General features: G+C 46.0%; 1 protein-coding gene across 2 annotated transcripts in view; it reads right to left on the reverse strand.

The window, feature by feature from the left end:
- LOC149340657 (uncharacterized) overlaps positions 1-12,129 on the reverse strand; it is a 38,876-nt gene extending 26,747 nt beyond the window's left edge. The window contains exons 1-2 of one of the 2 annotated variants that reach the window (XM_089549485.1): positions 10,860-12,129; positions 7,297-8,360 (exon numbers count right to left, since the gene is read on the reverse strand). In XM_089549485.1, coding sequence (XP_089405611.1) covers positions 10,893-12,068 — 1,176 coding nt within the window. In that variant the 5' untranslated portion in view covers positions 12,069-12,129 and the 3' untranslated portion in view covers positions 7,297-8,360; positions 10,860-10,892. Of the gene's footprint in view, positions 1-7,296; positions 8,361-10,859 lie in introns of those variants that run through there. The other variant, XR_016283638.1, reaches the window with a different exon arrangement.
- Positions 12,130-17,466: the final 5,337 nt, after the last annotated feature.

Below are 17,466 nucleotides of genomic sequence, written 5' to 3' on the forward strand. Positions count from 1 at the left end.
TGGCAGCGCTACAACACGCTGTCGCTTTCCACTCCTAAAGGCGAAGCTTAAGCTTAAACTTAATTAGCAGTTAATTAGTATTCAGGCATTAATCAGTAATTAACCATTAATTAGAGATTTGTCATCACTTAGTAATTAGTACTCAATTACATGTGACGCCACCAGTGCCACAGAAGCACTGAAAGTGGTGCAGAAAACGCTTTCGCCTCTACGCACATTAGACAGTCAAAGTGCCCCCTGAATTTTTAGTTGCGTCTCCATCTGGCAATAGCTGGCGGCATTCTTCAGTGATGCAGTGACTTTACCCCTTCGTCACCTTCGTCAGATTGTACGGAAACATGCTGGGTATCACCATTTTAATGACATTGCTGCCTTTTATTAACACTACCTCCAGAATGTGCACATCACAGATGATTGCTGCGGCACATTATATTGTAGTTTTATGTGGTGCATGCAATAATCCTAATTTCTGCAGCCTGTAAAGATGCTTGTATTGTTATCAATGCTTTGCCAGGAATAACACAATGGAGCAGGATATTCCTTGAAGCAGTCGGTAAATCCTTGTTTCCTGTTTTTGTTTCACTCATTTGAATAGCCCACTCGGTACAAGAAAAAAAAATACACGGATTCTTGTTGCTACTCGGATTATCTTAGAATTCTGGAATAAGGTCAGCTTCCACGTTATCCGTGTAATGCAGCGCTAGTTGTATAATGACGCCCGTCTGCTTCACGGAATTTAACTCTCCCTTAGTTATAGATTTAGGGTACAATTACGTTTGCACTGGCTAACGTGTCCACGCACACTGTTTCTAATTCTGACCATCTGCACTTGCCTATCTCACTCTAAGTTCAGCTGGTTCCTATTCGAACGTCTTCCAAGCGCAAGAAAACGGAACCTTACGTCAATATCTACAAAGGTGGTACCAGGACAGACAAGAAATGCGCTAGTTCCCTGGACAGCATGCCCTAAAACTTTATAGCAACAAGTAGAAATTCATTAACTGCCGAGAAGATATACTTAGACAGAGGGAAATATTTAAATTCATAGCGAAAATATATGCAGGAGACATTTTCCCCGAGGTGATAGCTTTTTTTCGAGAGCTTTCGGCCCTCTACTTTACGAATTGCATCAATCTTGTAGAATTCACCCAAGGAGAATAAACAGGCACTAGAACGGCTACAGATGCCAGGGAGTTTTATTTTCAATGTTTGGAATACGTTTGTCATCCGGAACTGATTATGGCAGTTATGGTGATCCCGCTCAAAGTCAAAAAGGAGTTAAAATGTGTGCACATGCACTGGGGAGGGATGGCGCTCCGGTCGTCGTAGATGCTTCCACTCTTTCTCGGTTCTTGAGGGAGGCAAAAGAATTAAAGCTCCCAATCGTTGAGGAACTCGGCAGCGCCAAAGTGAAGGTGTAACTCTGATTAGCATCGAACCGAATACAGCATTTGGGTTACAGAGATAAGCTACGCAACTTTCGCAGATGCTTTGTAGCGGAAAAATTCGTACTAGTCCGGGGATCGAACATGAGATCACCGCCTGTTTGGGGCAGCCGCTATGCCAACTAGTCTAACCAGGGTCGCTCCCAGAAGGTAGGGCGAGGTCGATTGGTCAGCAACTCGTAGAATGAATGCAGTTACTCCGTTGTGCTTGCGGGAGTCCCCCAATATGGAGGAGGTAACAACCAATAGAGGAATTGCGAATTAGCGTTGAACCGAGCGTGGCCGTAATGTTACAAAAGAAAAATGTGCGACTTGCTGGCAGCGCAGTATCAAGACAGATAGTATTCACTTTTTCAGTGAATATTTGCAGCTGTGATAAGCACGTACTTAATTATCACCAAATTTCTTGAGTGTGTTACATTGAATACGCATAAAGCTATTGGGCTTTAAGTGCTCTTAAGATAAGCTAATAGGCAACACTGTCCCCTTTGCAGTCCGCAGCCATACAGCCTCCCCTAAGTTCTCTTCACTTAGCGCAGGAAGGGCACGAAGTAGGAACAATGCGGCCTGTACTCTTCGAACGCGGGCACACATGCAGATTAGTGAGTGTTTGTTTAGAGCTAACAAATATTTATATCTGCGAAAACTCGCTTTCCTACCTTTGCGGGGGGAGAAAGCTAGTAGTAGTAGTAGTAAAAGACTTTTATTCGACCATAATTTATAGGCCGAGCATGTCGACCGCCTGGGCGACCATAAGCCGCTGTTCTTTTTCCCTTTCAGTGCCAAGTCAGTCGAGCCAGGTGGTGATGGATAGAGAGGGTGGGGGGAAGGAGCCCGACTGCTGAGCAGCCGGGCAATAGAAGAGGCAATGGGCCAGGTCCGCATAGATACAGGGGCAGTTGGGACAGGAAGGGTCCGATCGATAGCGATAGAGAAAGAGGCGGGACGGGGTGATAACTGCGTTCATTTGAATGTGCCGAAGAAGGAGAGACTCCGGCACCGTGAGTGATGGAAGAGGGGGAGGGTAAAGGCGTTTGTTGAGGCGGAGCTCAAGGTAGACCTCTTTTATGGTGCGGTGAAGGGTGAGTCCCCCACCGTCCTCCGAGGGCTTGGGCCAGGGTATCAACGGTGCCCGGAAAAGTGTGTCACGGGCGAGCTGATGAGCCAGCTCATTGCCGTCAATCCCTGAATGCCCAGGGACACAGCGGAGGAAAACGATGGAAGGCTGCAATGCGGAGACCGCTCGTTCGACCTCCTGTTGGAGATAAGGGGTCAGGGTGCGTTTCTGTATGTGGTGTATAGCGGCTTGTGAGTGTGAATAGACTGTGTACTCTCGGAAAGAGGGAAGGCGGGCAAATGACTGGAGGGCATGCGCAATGGCGAGGACCTCGAGGGACAATGCGTCTGGAGGGTGTAGATACGGCCCGCTGGTGTGGGTTTCTAAAGCAGGGAGGTGTGGAGAAAGCTATTACAGGCTCAGGTCAGTCGAAAAATTTCTGAGAGAAAGGCAGGCAGCAATAAATTCATGAACTTGTATGGAGCACAATGATTTCAGTGAAACGCATTTAAGGCAGCTCGAGTGGACAGGGGAGAACGAGGCGTGCCTGCGTAAATTTTTTCGCAGTAATTAAACCATATATGAAATAAAATGATTGCATGCTTCAAGGTCTTTCCTTCAGAAGCGACATCAGTAGAATTCTTACGCTGTGAATATAGAATAGGTTGTGGCAAAATAGTACAACAAAGGCTCCACGTTACGCGATAACCACTTGAAAATCCCAAGATCTTCAGTATACAGATATTTCACAGGGAAATTACAAACATTTTTAGGTCATTTCACACAACATTCGAACTCTCCTAATGAATTTGTTGAACTCCCTGACCGTTGACACACGGTTTAATTTACCTGAGGAAAGCAGCGGCTCGGTTATCTGTCCATAATTGTCGCCTTGTATCGGTCTGATACATAGCCATAATACGCACTCCGACTATGTTCTTAGGGCCAGTATTGCGTCATGGAACGCAGTTATGATTACCGGGCGTTTTGCCATACATTGAACCGCAGCTCGCAAATGATTAATGCTGCGAGTGCTACACAGTTAATGGCTAGGTAACAATGTTGATTGAGTTTTTTTTTTCTGGATGCGCGGATTAATATGATTTTAAGAAAGAAAGAACACACACAAAAATATTGAAACAGAGTGTTTTTCGCATGCAACTTTAATAACATTCCTGTGGTTTGTGAAATGTGCTCCAATATGGTAATATAATATTGCCACGTATCATTGTAGTGTTTGTTCGTTCACGCTCAAGGCTGCAGGAAAGCGCTGTTATCGTTTCTGTTCGTGACGCGAGAAGCGACCAGTCTAATCTCGATTGATCGCAGCCATGAAAGGCTCCATCTAGGTTTTTCCAGATTACTGTAGATGATCTTCTTCTGCTATCTGGAAGTTTCCTTGCCGGCTTTAAATTGAGCGATGCCGCGAGCACCGGACATTCGTAGTGCGAAGATTGACGAGCACGCTTGTTGCTTACGCCGCCACCGAGTGATTCAGTTCTTTTGCGGGCGCAAGTCAGCCCAAATAAAGAGCTTCGTTTCCAAGTCTTTCTGGTGTCTTCCTGACCGCTGGACTGCTGTCACTACAACGTGACATCTGGTGGAGGTGCTGGGTAGCCTTCCAGGTACCGGACAACCCCTGCAAGTCGTGACGCCAGCCCTTTGAGTTATTCGCCGGAAGACCTGACTCCAGTCTACCACGCAGCCTCTGGAGCCTCCAGCCATGACTTACGCCGCAGCAGTGCGCCGTCCTGTACCTCGACGACGAGACCCAAGCCCTATCGCCCTTAGCCAGCTGCGCTGGAGCGCCGCCCTCTCGCCCCAACTCGCCCGTCCTATGAGCGTCGTACACGACCGAGGAAATCCGTCGAGTGGAGAACACCCGACCAGCGCCGCTCACAATGCTTCCACTGCGGAGAAGCCGGTCACATTCTCCGGTACTGCCCATACAGGAGAATGGGCATCCGAGGATTCCCTTACGACGCCCCACGACCCCGACCCGGCCAGGGACCAGCCGAAATCGAGGATTTTTTTGCGTCGGGAAGGATACTCATCGCCGTCGCCGAGCCGCCTATCGCGTTCTCCGTCGCCATCGTCACCGCGCTAAGTATCTCCTAGCCGAGGCTACGCATTGCGTGGACGCTTCCCCAGCCCCCGAAGGTTAAACTGAATAAAGCAGCCTCTGGAGGTGAGGTTGCTTCTGAGCGCAAGAACTAAGATCCTCCATCGACGAAAACAGAAGATCATGCCCCCTACGGCGACGACAAACCCTACGGCAACGACAAACCCTACGACAACGACGACCCCTACGACAACGACGACCCCTACGACAACGACGACCCGTACGACGACGACTACCCTACGACGACGACTACCCTACGACGACGACTACCCTACGACGACGACTACCCTACGACGACGACGATCCCTACGACGACGACGATCCCTACGACGACGACGATCCCTACGACGACGACGATCCCTACGACGACTACTACTACGATGACAAATACGACGACAAAAACTACGACAACACCGACGACAACACCGACGACAACACCGACGACAACACCGACGACAACACCGACGACGACGACGACGACACGGCCAGACTTCAAGCTTTTACCGCTGCCCTTACACATTATTAGGAACGCTAAAGGACTCTAAGTTCTCGAAGCATTCTCCGTGTTTAATTTCATTATAAAGCATCGAGACGATGCTTCTTTGGAAGGGGGGTAATGCCACGTATCATTGTAGTGTTTGTTCGTTCACGCTCAAGGCTGCAGGAAAGCGCTGTTATCGTTTCTGTTCGTGACGCGAGAAGCGACCAGTCTAATCTCGATTGATCGCAGCCATGAAAGGCTCCATCTAGGTTTTTCCAGATTACTGTAGATGATCTTCTTCTGCTATCTGGAAGTTTCCTTGCCGGCTTTAAATTGAGCGATGCCGCGAGCACCGGACATTCGTAGTGCGAAGATTGACGAGCACGTTTGTTGCTTACGCCGCCACCGAGTGATTCAGTTCTTTTGCGGGCGCAAGTCAGCCCAAATAAAGAGCTTCGTTTCCAAGTCTTTCTGGTGTCTTCCTGACCGCTGGACTGCTGTCACTACAACGTGACAATATTAAGGGTACCATCAGCGTATCGCATTCAATATTGGTATTCATTATATCAAATCGTCGCATGATAATTGTCAGAAAGTGATCTGGGGATATATGTTATTTTTCAGTCGCATTAGTTTGCCGAATTCGAAGATGTTACCAGTGCACATGAAGTCATTTTCGTGAGTCATCCCAGCAGCTGGCTTACCTAAAACTTTTAATACTTTATCTTAAACTCTCTAAACCAGACTCATTACAAAAAAGTGTGACTAAGACATAGCAACGGAAGGTAACGGTAGGCAGTTAAAAAGTTAGGAGTCACTTTGGCGACTAAAGTGGTGCAAGGCGAAAGCCTGAGTACAGCATTCTGCCACGAATGTGGTTGTGAATGATGATTCAAGTGCTGCCAGCGAATGACGCGTCCATTGGCTGTCTGCGTGTGTTACTGATGTGTGGTTAACATGCTAAGCTTCGCCTGTAAGAGTGGAACGCGACAGCGTCTTGCAACGCTGCCAGGGAGTCCACAGAACGCCATCGCCAATTCGGCTGTACGCCTTGCTGGACGGTAAATTTATTTTTTGAGGAAAGGAAATGTATCTCTCTCGCATATCTGGGTGGACACCTGCACCTCGCCGTAAGGGAAAGGGGGAAGATGGGAGTGAACGAAGACGCCGTATTAGCTAGGCGCGCCTTTGTTCATTCCAAAACCATTCAGCTGGCATTACGGAGTGGCTAGCGTGCTCGTATCGCACTCCGGAGACCCTGGTTCGATTCCCCAACTCGACCAATTTCGTTCTCGGTTTTATTGATTTATGCGGTCTAACTAGAAAGGTTAATTAGGCTTTTCATATTTATATTATTTTATTTCTATCTATCGTGTTCTGTCATTCACCTGTCAAATGTTGGAACTGTCTAGGATGTTCGACACAACGTATATGAAACGAGCAACGTCGAACTGAGTGGGGAAGTGCGTGGTGGTGGAGCGAACGCGGCTTCGTACTTATCTGTTTTTTTCAGCAGCGTTTCCTTCCGCGGACGCTGTTGTCGTTGCGACGCGCGTCTTTTCATTTCCACTTTCTTCTGACCTCTTCATTCTACTCTATCTTAATTAGACTAATTGATCAATTAAGCAATTAACTAAACTCAGTACCACTTAGTTGGAGCATCACTATACGATCCCTTTGATTGGTTGCATGGTTACTAGCCAAAGTACAATTGGCCCCATTTGAAATTCGCGCACTGTGACGTCACGAGCATTTCGACCAATTGAAAAGCGTGACATTTTCTGTCGACAACTCCTGCTTACAACGATGGGGCATTAAAGGCTTCCGCCTTAATAATAAATGGCACAAGTTTATTAAGGCGGAAGCCTTTAATGCCTCATCGTTGTAAGCAGGAGCTGTCGACAAGAAATGTCACGCTTTTCAGTTGGTCGAAACGGTGGTAACGTCACAGTGCGCGAATTTCAGACGGGGCCAATTGTACTTTGGCTACTAACCATGCAACCAATTAAAGGGATCGTATAGTGATGCTCCAAGTAAGTTTGAGTTAGTTAATTGCTTACTTAACCAATTAGTCCAATTAACCTTCCTAGTCAGACCAGATAAATAAATAAAACCGAGTAAGAAATTGGCCGAGCTTGGGAATCGAACCCCGGTCTCCGGAGTGCGAGTCGAGCACGCTACCACTCCGCTATGCCAGCTTTTTTTTTTGTCTTTATTGCCTGTTTTGACAGATTACAACAGATCATAAACAGATGTTCTGCGCTGCACACTCAAACAACAAGAACGGACATGTGTTTCACTCGCGTGAGAAAATCAAAACTGTCTCAGGGAACACAACTCTCCCATCAACTCGATAACTTCATCTCCAAAACATAGCTCCTTGTACACTTCACGTAGCTTAAATATGCTTTCTTTGAAGTAATCGCGGACAGAACGCGCATCTTCATCACAGTGTCGTACAGCCATCCTGCTTCGCCAAATACTGTGCAGGCCAAGCAGGAAAATTACATCATATTTATAAAGATCCGGCTCTATGTCCAGGAATCGTATCCCATACGGCGTTAGGGGTAAGTCTTTCTTTATTGTACGCTGGAGCACGTCCCAAAAGAGCAGCGCATCCCAGCAATCAATAAAAACGTGTTCTATTGACTCTGGTTTGCGACACAACAAGCAGTCAGTACCCCATGGTAGAAACAATCCCTTTTCCTCCATCCATGTTTTAACCGGCAACGTCCCAGTGTGTAACTTGAAGAAGAACGTCTTCACACCCGCTGGCACCAACATTTTTCGTACTCTTTTTAAAACATTTCCTGCTTGGCCTCCACTATACATAGATCGATAGATTGGCTCCGGGAAGACAGAGTCGAGCAAATCTTTTAACAATTTCTTACGCGTGACATTAGAAAGATATTCCAAACTGAAGCGCGCATTCAGAAACCGGAAAGCAAAGACCACTTCTTTCAAAAACCTACTTGCACTGTATCTCATCCCGTCCACACTGGAAATAACATAGTTTGGCAAAGCCGAAGAAAGCCTCACTTGAATAAATGTCCGCAGGAAAGGGTCGCGTTGATCTCGAAGAAACAGAAATCTTGACACCACTTGCCTCAGGTACAAGTGTGGCAAGGAAAGACCCCCTTTTCTCAAACGCAGAAATAAATTATCACGTTTAGTCCTCTCCCATGAGGACTGCCAAACAAAAACTGCGAAGAGACGATGAAACTTTTGAATGCTAAGTCGAGAGCATGAAAGGACCTGCAACAAATAGCACACTTTTGAAACCAGATATACATTGCATATGTTTGCGCGCGTGAATACAGACAGTTCCTTCCCTGACCATTTCTGTGCACGCGTGGAGAGTTCTTGAATTTTCTCCTTCCAAAAGTCATCGTTATCTCGATACTTGTCAAGAGGTACACCTAGGTATTTGGAAGGAACATGTGACCATTTTACACTTGCATGAAACAAAGGCGCTGATGCCCAATTCCCATGCCAAAGGCCCGCACACTTGTCCAGGTTAACAACGCTATTGGTTACATCACAAAATCTACGAACAACCGACATCGCATGTTCTATGCTTCTGTGGTCACTACAGAAAACTGCCACATCATCGGCATAAGCCAATACTTTAATTTCACATGCTTCCAGTTCGAAACCACGAATACAGCTGTTATTTATTACATTTCGGCAAAGTGGCTCCAGGTACAGAGCGAAAAGTAGCGGTGACATTGGGCAGCCTTGCCGCACGGATGCTCTAACGGCAATTCTGTCTGTGAGCTCTCGGTTAACAACCAGATTCGTGGTACAGTTGCTATAGGCCATTTTAACCCCTTTTAAAATAACTTCTCCAACACAGACATGTTCAAGGATTTTAAAAAGAATGTCATGACATACACGGTCAAATGCCTTCTCTAAATCAATTTGCAACATTGCGACTCGCCTAAAGTCAGCGTCACAGCATTCCAGTATACTCCGAGTGACATGAACATTCGTGAAGATGGTCCGCCCTTGAATTCCACACGTCTGGTGGGGGCCAACCAAGATGTCCATAACTGATTGTAAACGTTTGGCTAATACTTTCATAAAAATTTTATAATCAACATTAGTAAGCGTTATCGGCCGATAACCTGTAACTTGCTTAAGCTGAGCAGGATTGTCAGTTTTCGGTATAAGTACTGTATGTGCACGAGAAAACGACGGTGGTAAAATACCAGTTCTAAATGACTCTTCATAAACGCGTTGCAAAATGAGAGCAGTTTCACTTTTGAACGCCTTATAAAATTCTGCTGTTATCCCGTCAGTACCTGGCGATTTCCCCAAGTGAAGCTCATCAATAGCGCATTCCAATTCCGCTGTTGATAAGTCGGCAGACAGGATGTCAGTGTCTTCACTGGTCAGTCGGGGTAATAGACTTAAAAATTCATCCTGAAAGGCCTGTACATCTGCCGATTTGGAAGCGAACAAATCACGGTAATGCTCACTGAAAGCCTCCCTTATCGCCTTGGGATTGTCTGTCAGAATGCCTTTGTTTTCAATTTCTACGATATCTTTTCTTCTAGCGTATCTTTTTTCTGTCGTCAAATTTCGCCTACTGGGCATATCATCTGCCAGCAAGCGATCTGCTCGTGCACGAATTGCAGCTCCCTGAAACAATGTCGCATCGATAACCTCAAGCTTTGCTTTAACTTCGCTGATAAGGTCACTGTATAGTCCCGGAGCTCTATTTTCCTCTGTAATTAATTCTTTCAACATCTGTTTTAGGTTCTTCTGTTTCGCTTTCTCAGCGTGCTTGATTTCTACGGACCTTTCAATAGCCCTCATTTTGACATCAATTTTGAATTCCTCCCACTTTTCTGCCCAACTTTTTCCATAATTCAACCGAACTTCTTCTAACACGTTCTTTGTTTCTAAAACAAACGAATCGTCCTTTAGTAACTTTGCATTCAGTTTCCACAAGTCCCAGCTGAATTTCGCTTGAGGTGTCACATTCCTGCCAATGGTGAATATGACACAACAGTGATCGCTAAACGTAACCGGTTCGACGATGTAGTTATCGCAAATTGCCGCCAGCTCAAGGGAAACGTAAGCTCTATCTAGCCTAGCATGACTACACCCTTGAAAATGTGTATAATGACGCCTCATTCCGCCCTTTGCAAACTGGGCTACGTCTTGAAGTGAATACTTTTCAATGTTTTCTTTCAAGAAAACAGCACTTTCGTTTTCGGTGACTGTTGAGCCTGATCGGTCATCTGCACTGAGAACACAATTGAAATCCCCTAAAAGAATGACAAGTCTATTGCATTCCAGATACGCACATAGTTCCTGGAAAAACAAAAGTCGTTCACGGGGTTTCGTAGGAGCATACACACAGATAACTCTCAAATATTCCTCCCCGTACAACAGATCACAGAGCACAAACCTTCCCCTCGTGCAATAAACCACTGCTTGTTCCTCGATATTAAGACTGTTCTTAATTAGCAGAACACAGCCCGCTGATGTCCCCACTGCATGACTAGCACGCACGTTATATCGCGGCTTGAACTGCGCAACCATAGCGTCTGTCGCGCTCGCACTCTCTACCTTTGTTTCTTGTACTGCAAGAATGTCCAGGTCTTTCTCATAAAGCAGGCGCCTTAGCTGACATTGTTTACGTCTAGCTGCTAGTCCACGCACGTTTAACGTGCCGCATTTTAAATTTGACGGAAGACAAGCCATGATGAAAATCCTGAGCACAAAAAGGTACAAGTCCCTTACCAGGCGTACGCCTTACCCTCCGAGAAGGGGCGATTAATCAGCGCTCCTTGCGCTGCGCACGGGAGACGCGGACGATGAACGACACTCAGGCACATACTTCCCCTTGGCCCCGGTGGGTCTGAGCCACTGGCGCTCAAGGCGTTGCGACCTGACCTCGGTGGAAGGTTGTGAAGGGGACGGCAACACCGTCTTGGCACGCTTAGCCGGACCGAAGGTGTCATGTGATGCCCTTTCATCCTCGACTGGCTCCGCTTCGGCGTTCATGGCAGACGCCTGGTCACTCATCGGCGGCGTTTCAGTCGCGTTGCTCAAAGCTCGTTGTTTGTTCGGCGTCTTGCTCGAAGTTTCCATGTTTCCGTTGGAGACGCTTCCCTGTTCCCCAGACGCACTCTTCTTTGGACGGTCATCAGGGGCCGCCGTTTCAGCTTCCTCAACGTCCATGATATCCTCTTTATTATCACAGTCCTCTGAGGCCGCCCCTATCACACTGGCGTACGTACGTATGCAGTCCTCACGGACATGACCAAAGGCTCGGCACTTAGTGCAGCGAGGCGTCTGGCAGTCGCGGCGGATATGCCCGCGTCTGCGACATCGGAGACAAACAGGCGCCCTACCGGGCACAACCACAAGGACGGAGCCCCCGTAGAATTTGAAAAGATGCGGTAGCTCCTCCGCCGTGACTCCCTCTTTAAGCACCATTCGAGCGACACGTGTTGTCGACTCTGCCGATTCAAATCCTGGAACACTCCATTTCTCATGCTGAATTTCCATCACTTCCCCAAACTCGCTCAGGGCCTTCCGTAGGGTCTCACTGGGTATGTGAAATGGCACCCAGTGAATCTTCACCTTGATCTCCTTTCGACAGGGATCAATAATGGCACAGTAACCGCCTTTCACACTCAGGCCCCCGGCCGCAAGTACAGTGTCCTTCGCCTCCTGGGTGCGGAACCTCACGAGCCAGAGGTGGCTCATCTGGTAAGCGCCAATGCCGCTGACATCCCTAAGGACGCCGGCATCTTCTAATGGTTGACGAAAGTCCTCTATTCGATACGGACGCTTCGAGGTATCACCGTGCAAGAAAACACACAAACGCATACCTTCGTCAGCCGGCAGTGACGGTAGCAGAAAGCGATAACCAGGAGGTGGTCCAGACACCGATTCATCCCGACCAACAAAGGCCGTTGCGACACCTCGCCCGGAGCGAGCCATTTCTGCGTCCGTCTAGCAGGGCAGCCAGAAGCAGAATCACTCCGCTATGCCAGCTCGATGGTTTGGAATGAACAAAGGTGCGTCTAGTGAATACGGTGTCTTCGTTCACTCCCATCTTCCTCCCTTCCCGTTACGGCGGCGAGGTTCAGGTGTGCACCAAGATATGCGAGAGAGATACATTTCCTTTGCTCAAAAAACAATTTACTGACACGCAAGGCGTTACAGATTGGTCCAACTTGTCGTGATGTCACTACGCGCGAATTTTGACGGGTGTCCACCGAAATATGTGAGACAGTTACTGCGCAACTTTCTTTCGTCAAATACAATTTTCGACTAGTGATCTACTGAGATATGCGAGACAGTTAATGCATAATTTCCTTTCCTCAAATACAATTTTCATTTTCTTCATTACGGGCCCTCTTTCTTCTTTCACTCCACTTCCTCCCTTCCTGTACAGTGCGGCTCAGGTGTCCACCGAGACGACAGAGAATTACTGCGCCATTTACTTTCCTTAAAAAGCGTTGCGTTCAAAGGGCAAGGCATCGCGCCGAACGGGTGGTGGCGTTCAATGTACTCGGTGGCAGCGCTACAACACGCTGTCGCGTTCCACTCCTAAAGGCGAAGCTTAAGCGTCATTAATTGGCAGTTAATTAATGCACCAACAAAATGTGAAGTGAACAATCGTGTAACAGAATGCAGCACTCAGGCTTTCGCCTTTCAGCACTTTAGTCGCTAAAGTTCCTCGTAATTTTTTTTTTATTCAATATTAGCTACTGTTTCAAGATACAATAAATGACCTTCAACTGTGGCAACTTCAGTAAGGAGTTGGTTTTAGAAACTAGATATGCGTGACAGAATTAAGTTAAAGAAAGGAGAGACGTAAGGCACTGCTTAAATTTATTTTTATGATAGCGTCTACAAGATGCCTAAAACATTATGCGGTCTAGGCATGATCTGCACATGACATGAAGGATGACGCTATAATTTATGGAAGAGTTGAACAAAAATATTATCGCGCACACGCAATTACACACGCTGAAGGAGAAGATTACTTTCCATGCATGATAAGGTTATCTTACGGTTATGTTCGATAAAAATGATCTGCCGTGTAATCGTGGCCTAATGACTAAGGTTTCAAGCTTCATTGTAGCCGTCAAGTTTTTTTCTTTTTCACTAAGGTGCGGCTCAGTAGGTTGGCACAGGTTATGCTCATTTCAGTGATTGCGCCAATGTCCTCTTGAACACATCTCAATCTCTGGGTAATGCCGACAACCCGTCCAGTTTAAGTTTTGAGAAGACCAGGCCGGAAACGGATCTCACAGTAGCTTCTGCCATAGAAGGAACGCTGTATTCTGTGAAAAATGGAAAATATTCTTGTTATTCATACAAGTGCAATGTATATATTTGCTGAGGACTACCACATGTGGCCTAACTGCTAACCGAAACGAAAGATTATGGAGATATTCGTGTCTAATTTTGAAACAGAGTATCGGAGATCACAATATTTTGGTACGTTTGCAAACGCTGTTCAATATTTCTTTACGATGAAGGACATTCTGTGTTAATGAGGACCTTCGCACTAGTGATCGTCACATGTGGCTTCGCGCAGCTAGGCCTGCAAACTTGCGACCTGTGATTCCTCTAAACCTTGAGCTTTAAATTACGGAAGTGTTTAATAGAAGATATCAAAATAAAGTGATATTCGATCCCAATTTTTTTGTAATCTCATTTAATACCTTCAACAATAAAAGAGAAACACGAAGTTTGTTTCGCATGATTATGCTGTGCATTGGTCATAATGCTAGTCTAACTTGAACATTTCCTTAGAAACAGGGATTTCTGGTTTAGAGCACTTCGCAATGGGTACCGTTCTCAGTACGCAAAAATGCACCCAAGCACCGCTGTCTTTATCCCTTCTGTTCATTTTATTACTCCCTCACGTTCCAGCCATAGCTTCTTTATTCAGTTACGGTGGCTGAGTAAGGTGCGCCGCCACTTAGCCGGCATGAGAGCGCGGGCCTCGGTCCTCCGTCCAGGGACTTCGGCAAAAAAAAAGTTTAAAGACGCTAGTGGCACGTAGGCAGGAGTATGTGGGCAGTCCACATTGAAGGGTAGCTGGAAATGCGAACACATCGTTTTTTTTTTAAATTTAAGCTCCATGCAGTGCCACGCGCGCCGTTTTCTTTCATGAGTGTTGTTATCTGCTTACCAAGGTTCAGCATTGCTTGTGCACACAGCCTGTTGCTATATGCGAAACAGGCGCTCGTTCCAAGGTATCACTGGGTTAGGCGCGGGTACTGCTGTTGAAGACCGGTAAGGAAATGTGCATATACGCGTGCCTCTGCAGCATGAAACGCAGACTGTGTTAGCCGCGTAAATGCGCAGCAGCGGGCGCTGACTTGAAGTGGATCGGAAAAACCCGTTAAACAAAGCCCAACCCAAAAACTTAGGAACGTGGAAGCGGAAATGCGTTTGCCGACTGGACTTGTCGTTGGCGAAGAGCAACATCTGCGCAGGCAGCAGAGGTCATTGAGGACATAGCTCTGATTCCGAGGGACCACAGAAAGCGGGACCACATGATTAAACAACGCACATGCTCAACAGTACTCATTGTTGGGCCCATATGATTAACAACCGTGAGTGGAACGAACGAAATTACGTCCTGACGTTACTCATGGCTTTGAACTTCACTGCATTTACTTTCATTTCAGCTTTTTCCGTGTTGCTTGCTCACCATTTACCTTTTTTTTAATAACTTTTATCGTCTCAAGGTTTCGTCAACACTCCTTTCATTTTATCACCGTGGGTTTTGCCCTGTTTTTCTTTGGCGGTTCTCCTTCGCAAGCATAGGTGCCTTTGCTTTGAATGGTCAAGAAAAAAAAACTTTAGTTTTGCTTGCTGATGCCTCTCTCTCTTTTATCGGCCTAGAAAAGTTTTTCCTACTTGTCACGCTCTGATGCCTTTGTTGGTATCTGCTGGTAAGTTTTATTACCAAAATGGTTTTTTCCTAGCTTTCTCTGTCACGGGTCCTGAGAGCACTCTATGAAGACATTGCCCGTTTCTTCTAAAATAAAAGTTGAAGGTTCAGCACTTTCGTCAGCGTCGTCCTCATTCTACTGCAGTTTGTTGCCTCTTTGTGCTGGTTCACCAAGGATGATGGAAAGCCGCCTAGCCCTTGACCAAGTGGTGCTCCTCATTTCTATATTTCCAAGGAATATCGACATTAAACCGCAGAACTATGAGCGCGCCTTGAACAGGAGTTCTTCTTGTTATGCATCTCTCCATTTTCTAACTATTTCGTATCATTGCCATTTATTTAAATAGTTATTCGGTTTTACTGGACGTTGCGCGTCTTCTTCAACATATAGCTCTGCTTCAACATATAGAAGTCACTTGAAACAAAACACGTAAAGGAAACAAAGTGCTAAATGCGTCGATCAACTAGCTCGAAGACGATTTTATTGGGAAATTGCAAAAAAGAACAAAACACTGCAAACACAAGTAAATAATATAGGAAATTACCATTGTCGTGAAATGATATACAGGTTGAGTAAGGCGAGCAAGGTTCTTCGCGAAGAAGCGCTGTATTATCTGTCCAATAGTTTCAGTCATTTAAGAGTAAACGGCAGTTTAGCGCTCAGTACTCTGCAACAGTGACAGATGCTGGGTGCCGTTTTGGAGAAACCTAGAACAAAACAAATATATAAAGCGACCGAGGAAAAGCGCCAATAGCCAACGCAGATACACTGCGGTTGCCAGCAATCCCTTTCCATTCAGCCTTAAAAGCCCTGAGCGCCAAAATAAAACGCTAAAAGGTAGGCGGGGCCAAGAATGCTCAAACTTAAAGGGGAAACAGAGTAGTCTGTGAACGCTTCACTTTCATATCTAGACACAAAGTACGAAACTGACGACCCAGTCTGCATGATTTCATTTTCCAGCGCTATCGCGAGCTAATTACAGGCCTTAATTAATCCTACGTCGAGACTCTACTTCCGCTTCTTTCCCGGCATCGTAGTAAAGAGGTTTTCCGTGCCTGTTTGTCTCTGCGAAAAAAAAAAAGTGAAAATTGAATACCATCCGGATGATTTTTAATATTCCAGGAATTCTTCTCAATGCTTAACCCACTTATTCGTACATTTTTAGAGATTTATCCTGACATAGAAGAACCTCGTTTCTTGTTTTATGCGGTGTCTACAATTGTTTTCATAATATCCTCGGATGCGTTGCCTTCGTAAAATTTCTTATTGCAAATCATTACTAACAAAGTGCTTCTGAAGACTGGCGCGTGCTTAGAGGAACAACTGTAGCCATTCTTTGGCAAAGCATATCTTTGCATACTTTCTTGAAGCAGTGAAATCCGCGCCTAATACCAGCACTGCTTACAGACGCAGGCACGCTTTTCGCTTCCAGTGGACGCGGTAATGAACACAAATCCTGAAGAAGGGACGAGTTCAGTAACAAGATAGCAAGGCGCGCCTCCAGCAACCCCAACTTCTGCAGAATACTGACATTGTTGGGGAGGTATTGCATTTAGCACAAAAGAAAACAATAATTGTGTGCTAATATCCGCGGCATCACTATGTAACTCGATGCATGCAGTAGCGATTCTCTTGAGTCTCTAACATAGACATTCAACTGTAAGAGTGTTTTTGAAATTACATGAAGGGAGGGGAACATCATTGATACTAATTTAAATCCTTACATGGGCCTAGTGAGTTCAGGAAAGCTGCTGGAACGATATGCTAGATAGGCAACGTGGAAAAAGGTTTCCTTGTTTAATGAACACAGAACTTATAACTTTCACGTATTAATGCGCGTTAGAAAGATGTCATATGTACATATTCTCAGCCGAAATGATTAATGTAGTATTAAGGATGCGATATCGCCATTCTCTGCACGAATATATTCCAAGCAAACTTTAATGACTAAACCACTGCCTAATACTAACACTCCCTTAATGCTACCCACTAACACTCCACGGCCACTGCAGCCACTGCTTCTATCAGCGCCTTATACTGTACTGTGAGAGTTTTATAATACTGTTGCCAAGTTGGCTGTGTTGGCTGAGCTAAAAGCCCAAGTTTTTTGCTTGGAAGGGCTGCAGACAACAATTCGAACCCTTTAAACATTTGTACAAATGATGTTTTAGAAGTATGACGAAACTCTGGCAAGCCAAAAGCAGCAGGACTCGGATAATTAGGCCCTAAAGAGAAGACAATGACATTGACGTAGTCCTTTTGGAAAGTTAAACAAAGCCAGAATTCCAGGTAGATCAGCTTGAACAATAGGGGCGATGCCAAAATCTAGAATTGTATGGTTTATTAGGCCGTAACATCCCAAAGCGTCTCAGGCTATGAGGGACGCCGTTTTGAAGAGCTCCGGAAACTTCGGACCGCTG

Source organism: Amblyomma mixtum, chromosome 6 (genome assembly GCF_055824585.1).
Source record: "Amblyomma mixtum isolate Tamu chromosome 6, ASM5582458v1, whole genome shotgun sequence".
Classification (NCBI taxonomy): domain Eukaryota; kingdom Metazoa; phylum Arthropoda; class Arachnida; order Ixodida; family Ixodidae; genus Amblyomma; species Amblyomma mixtum.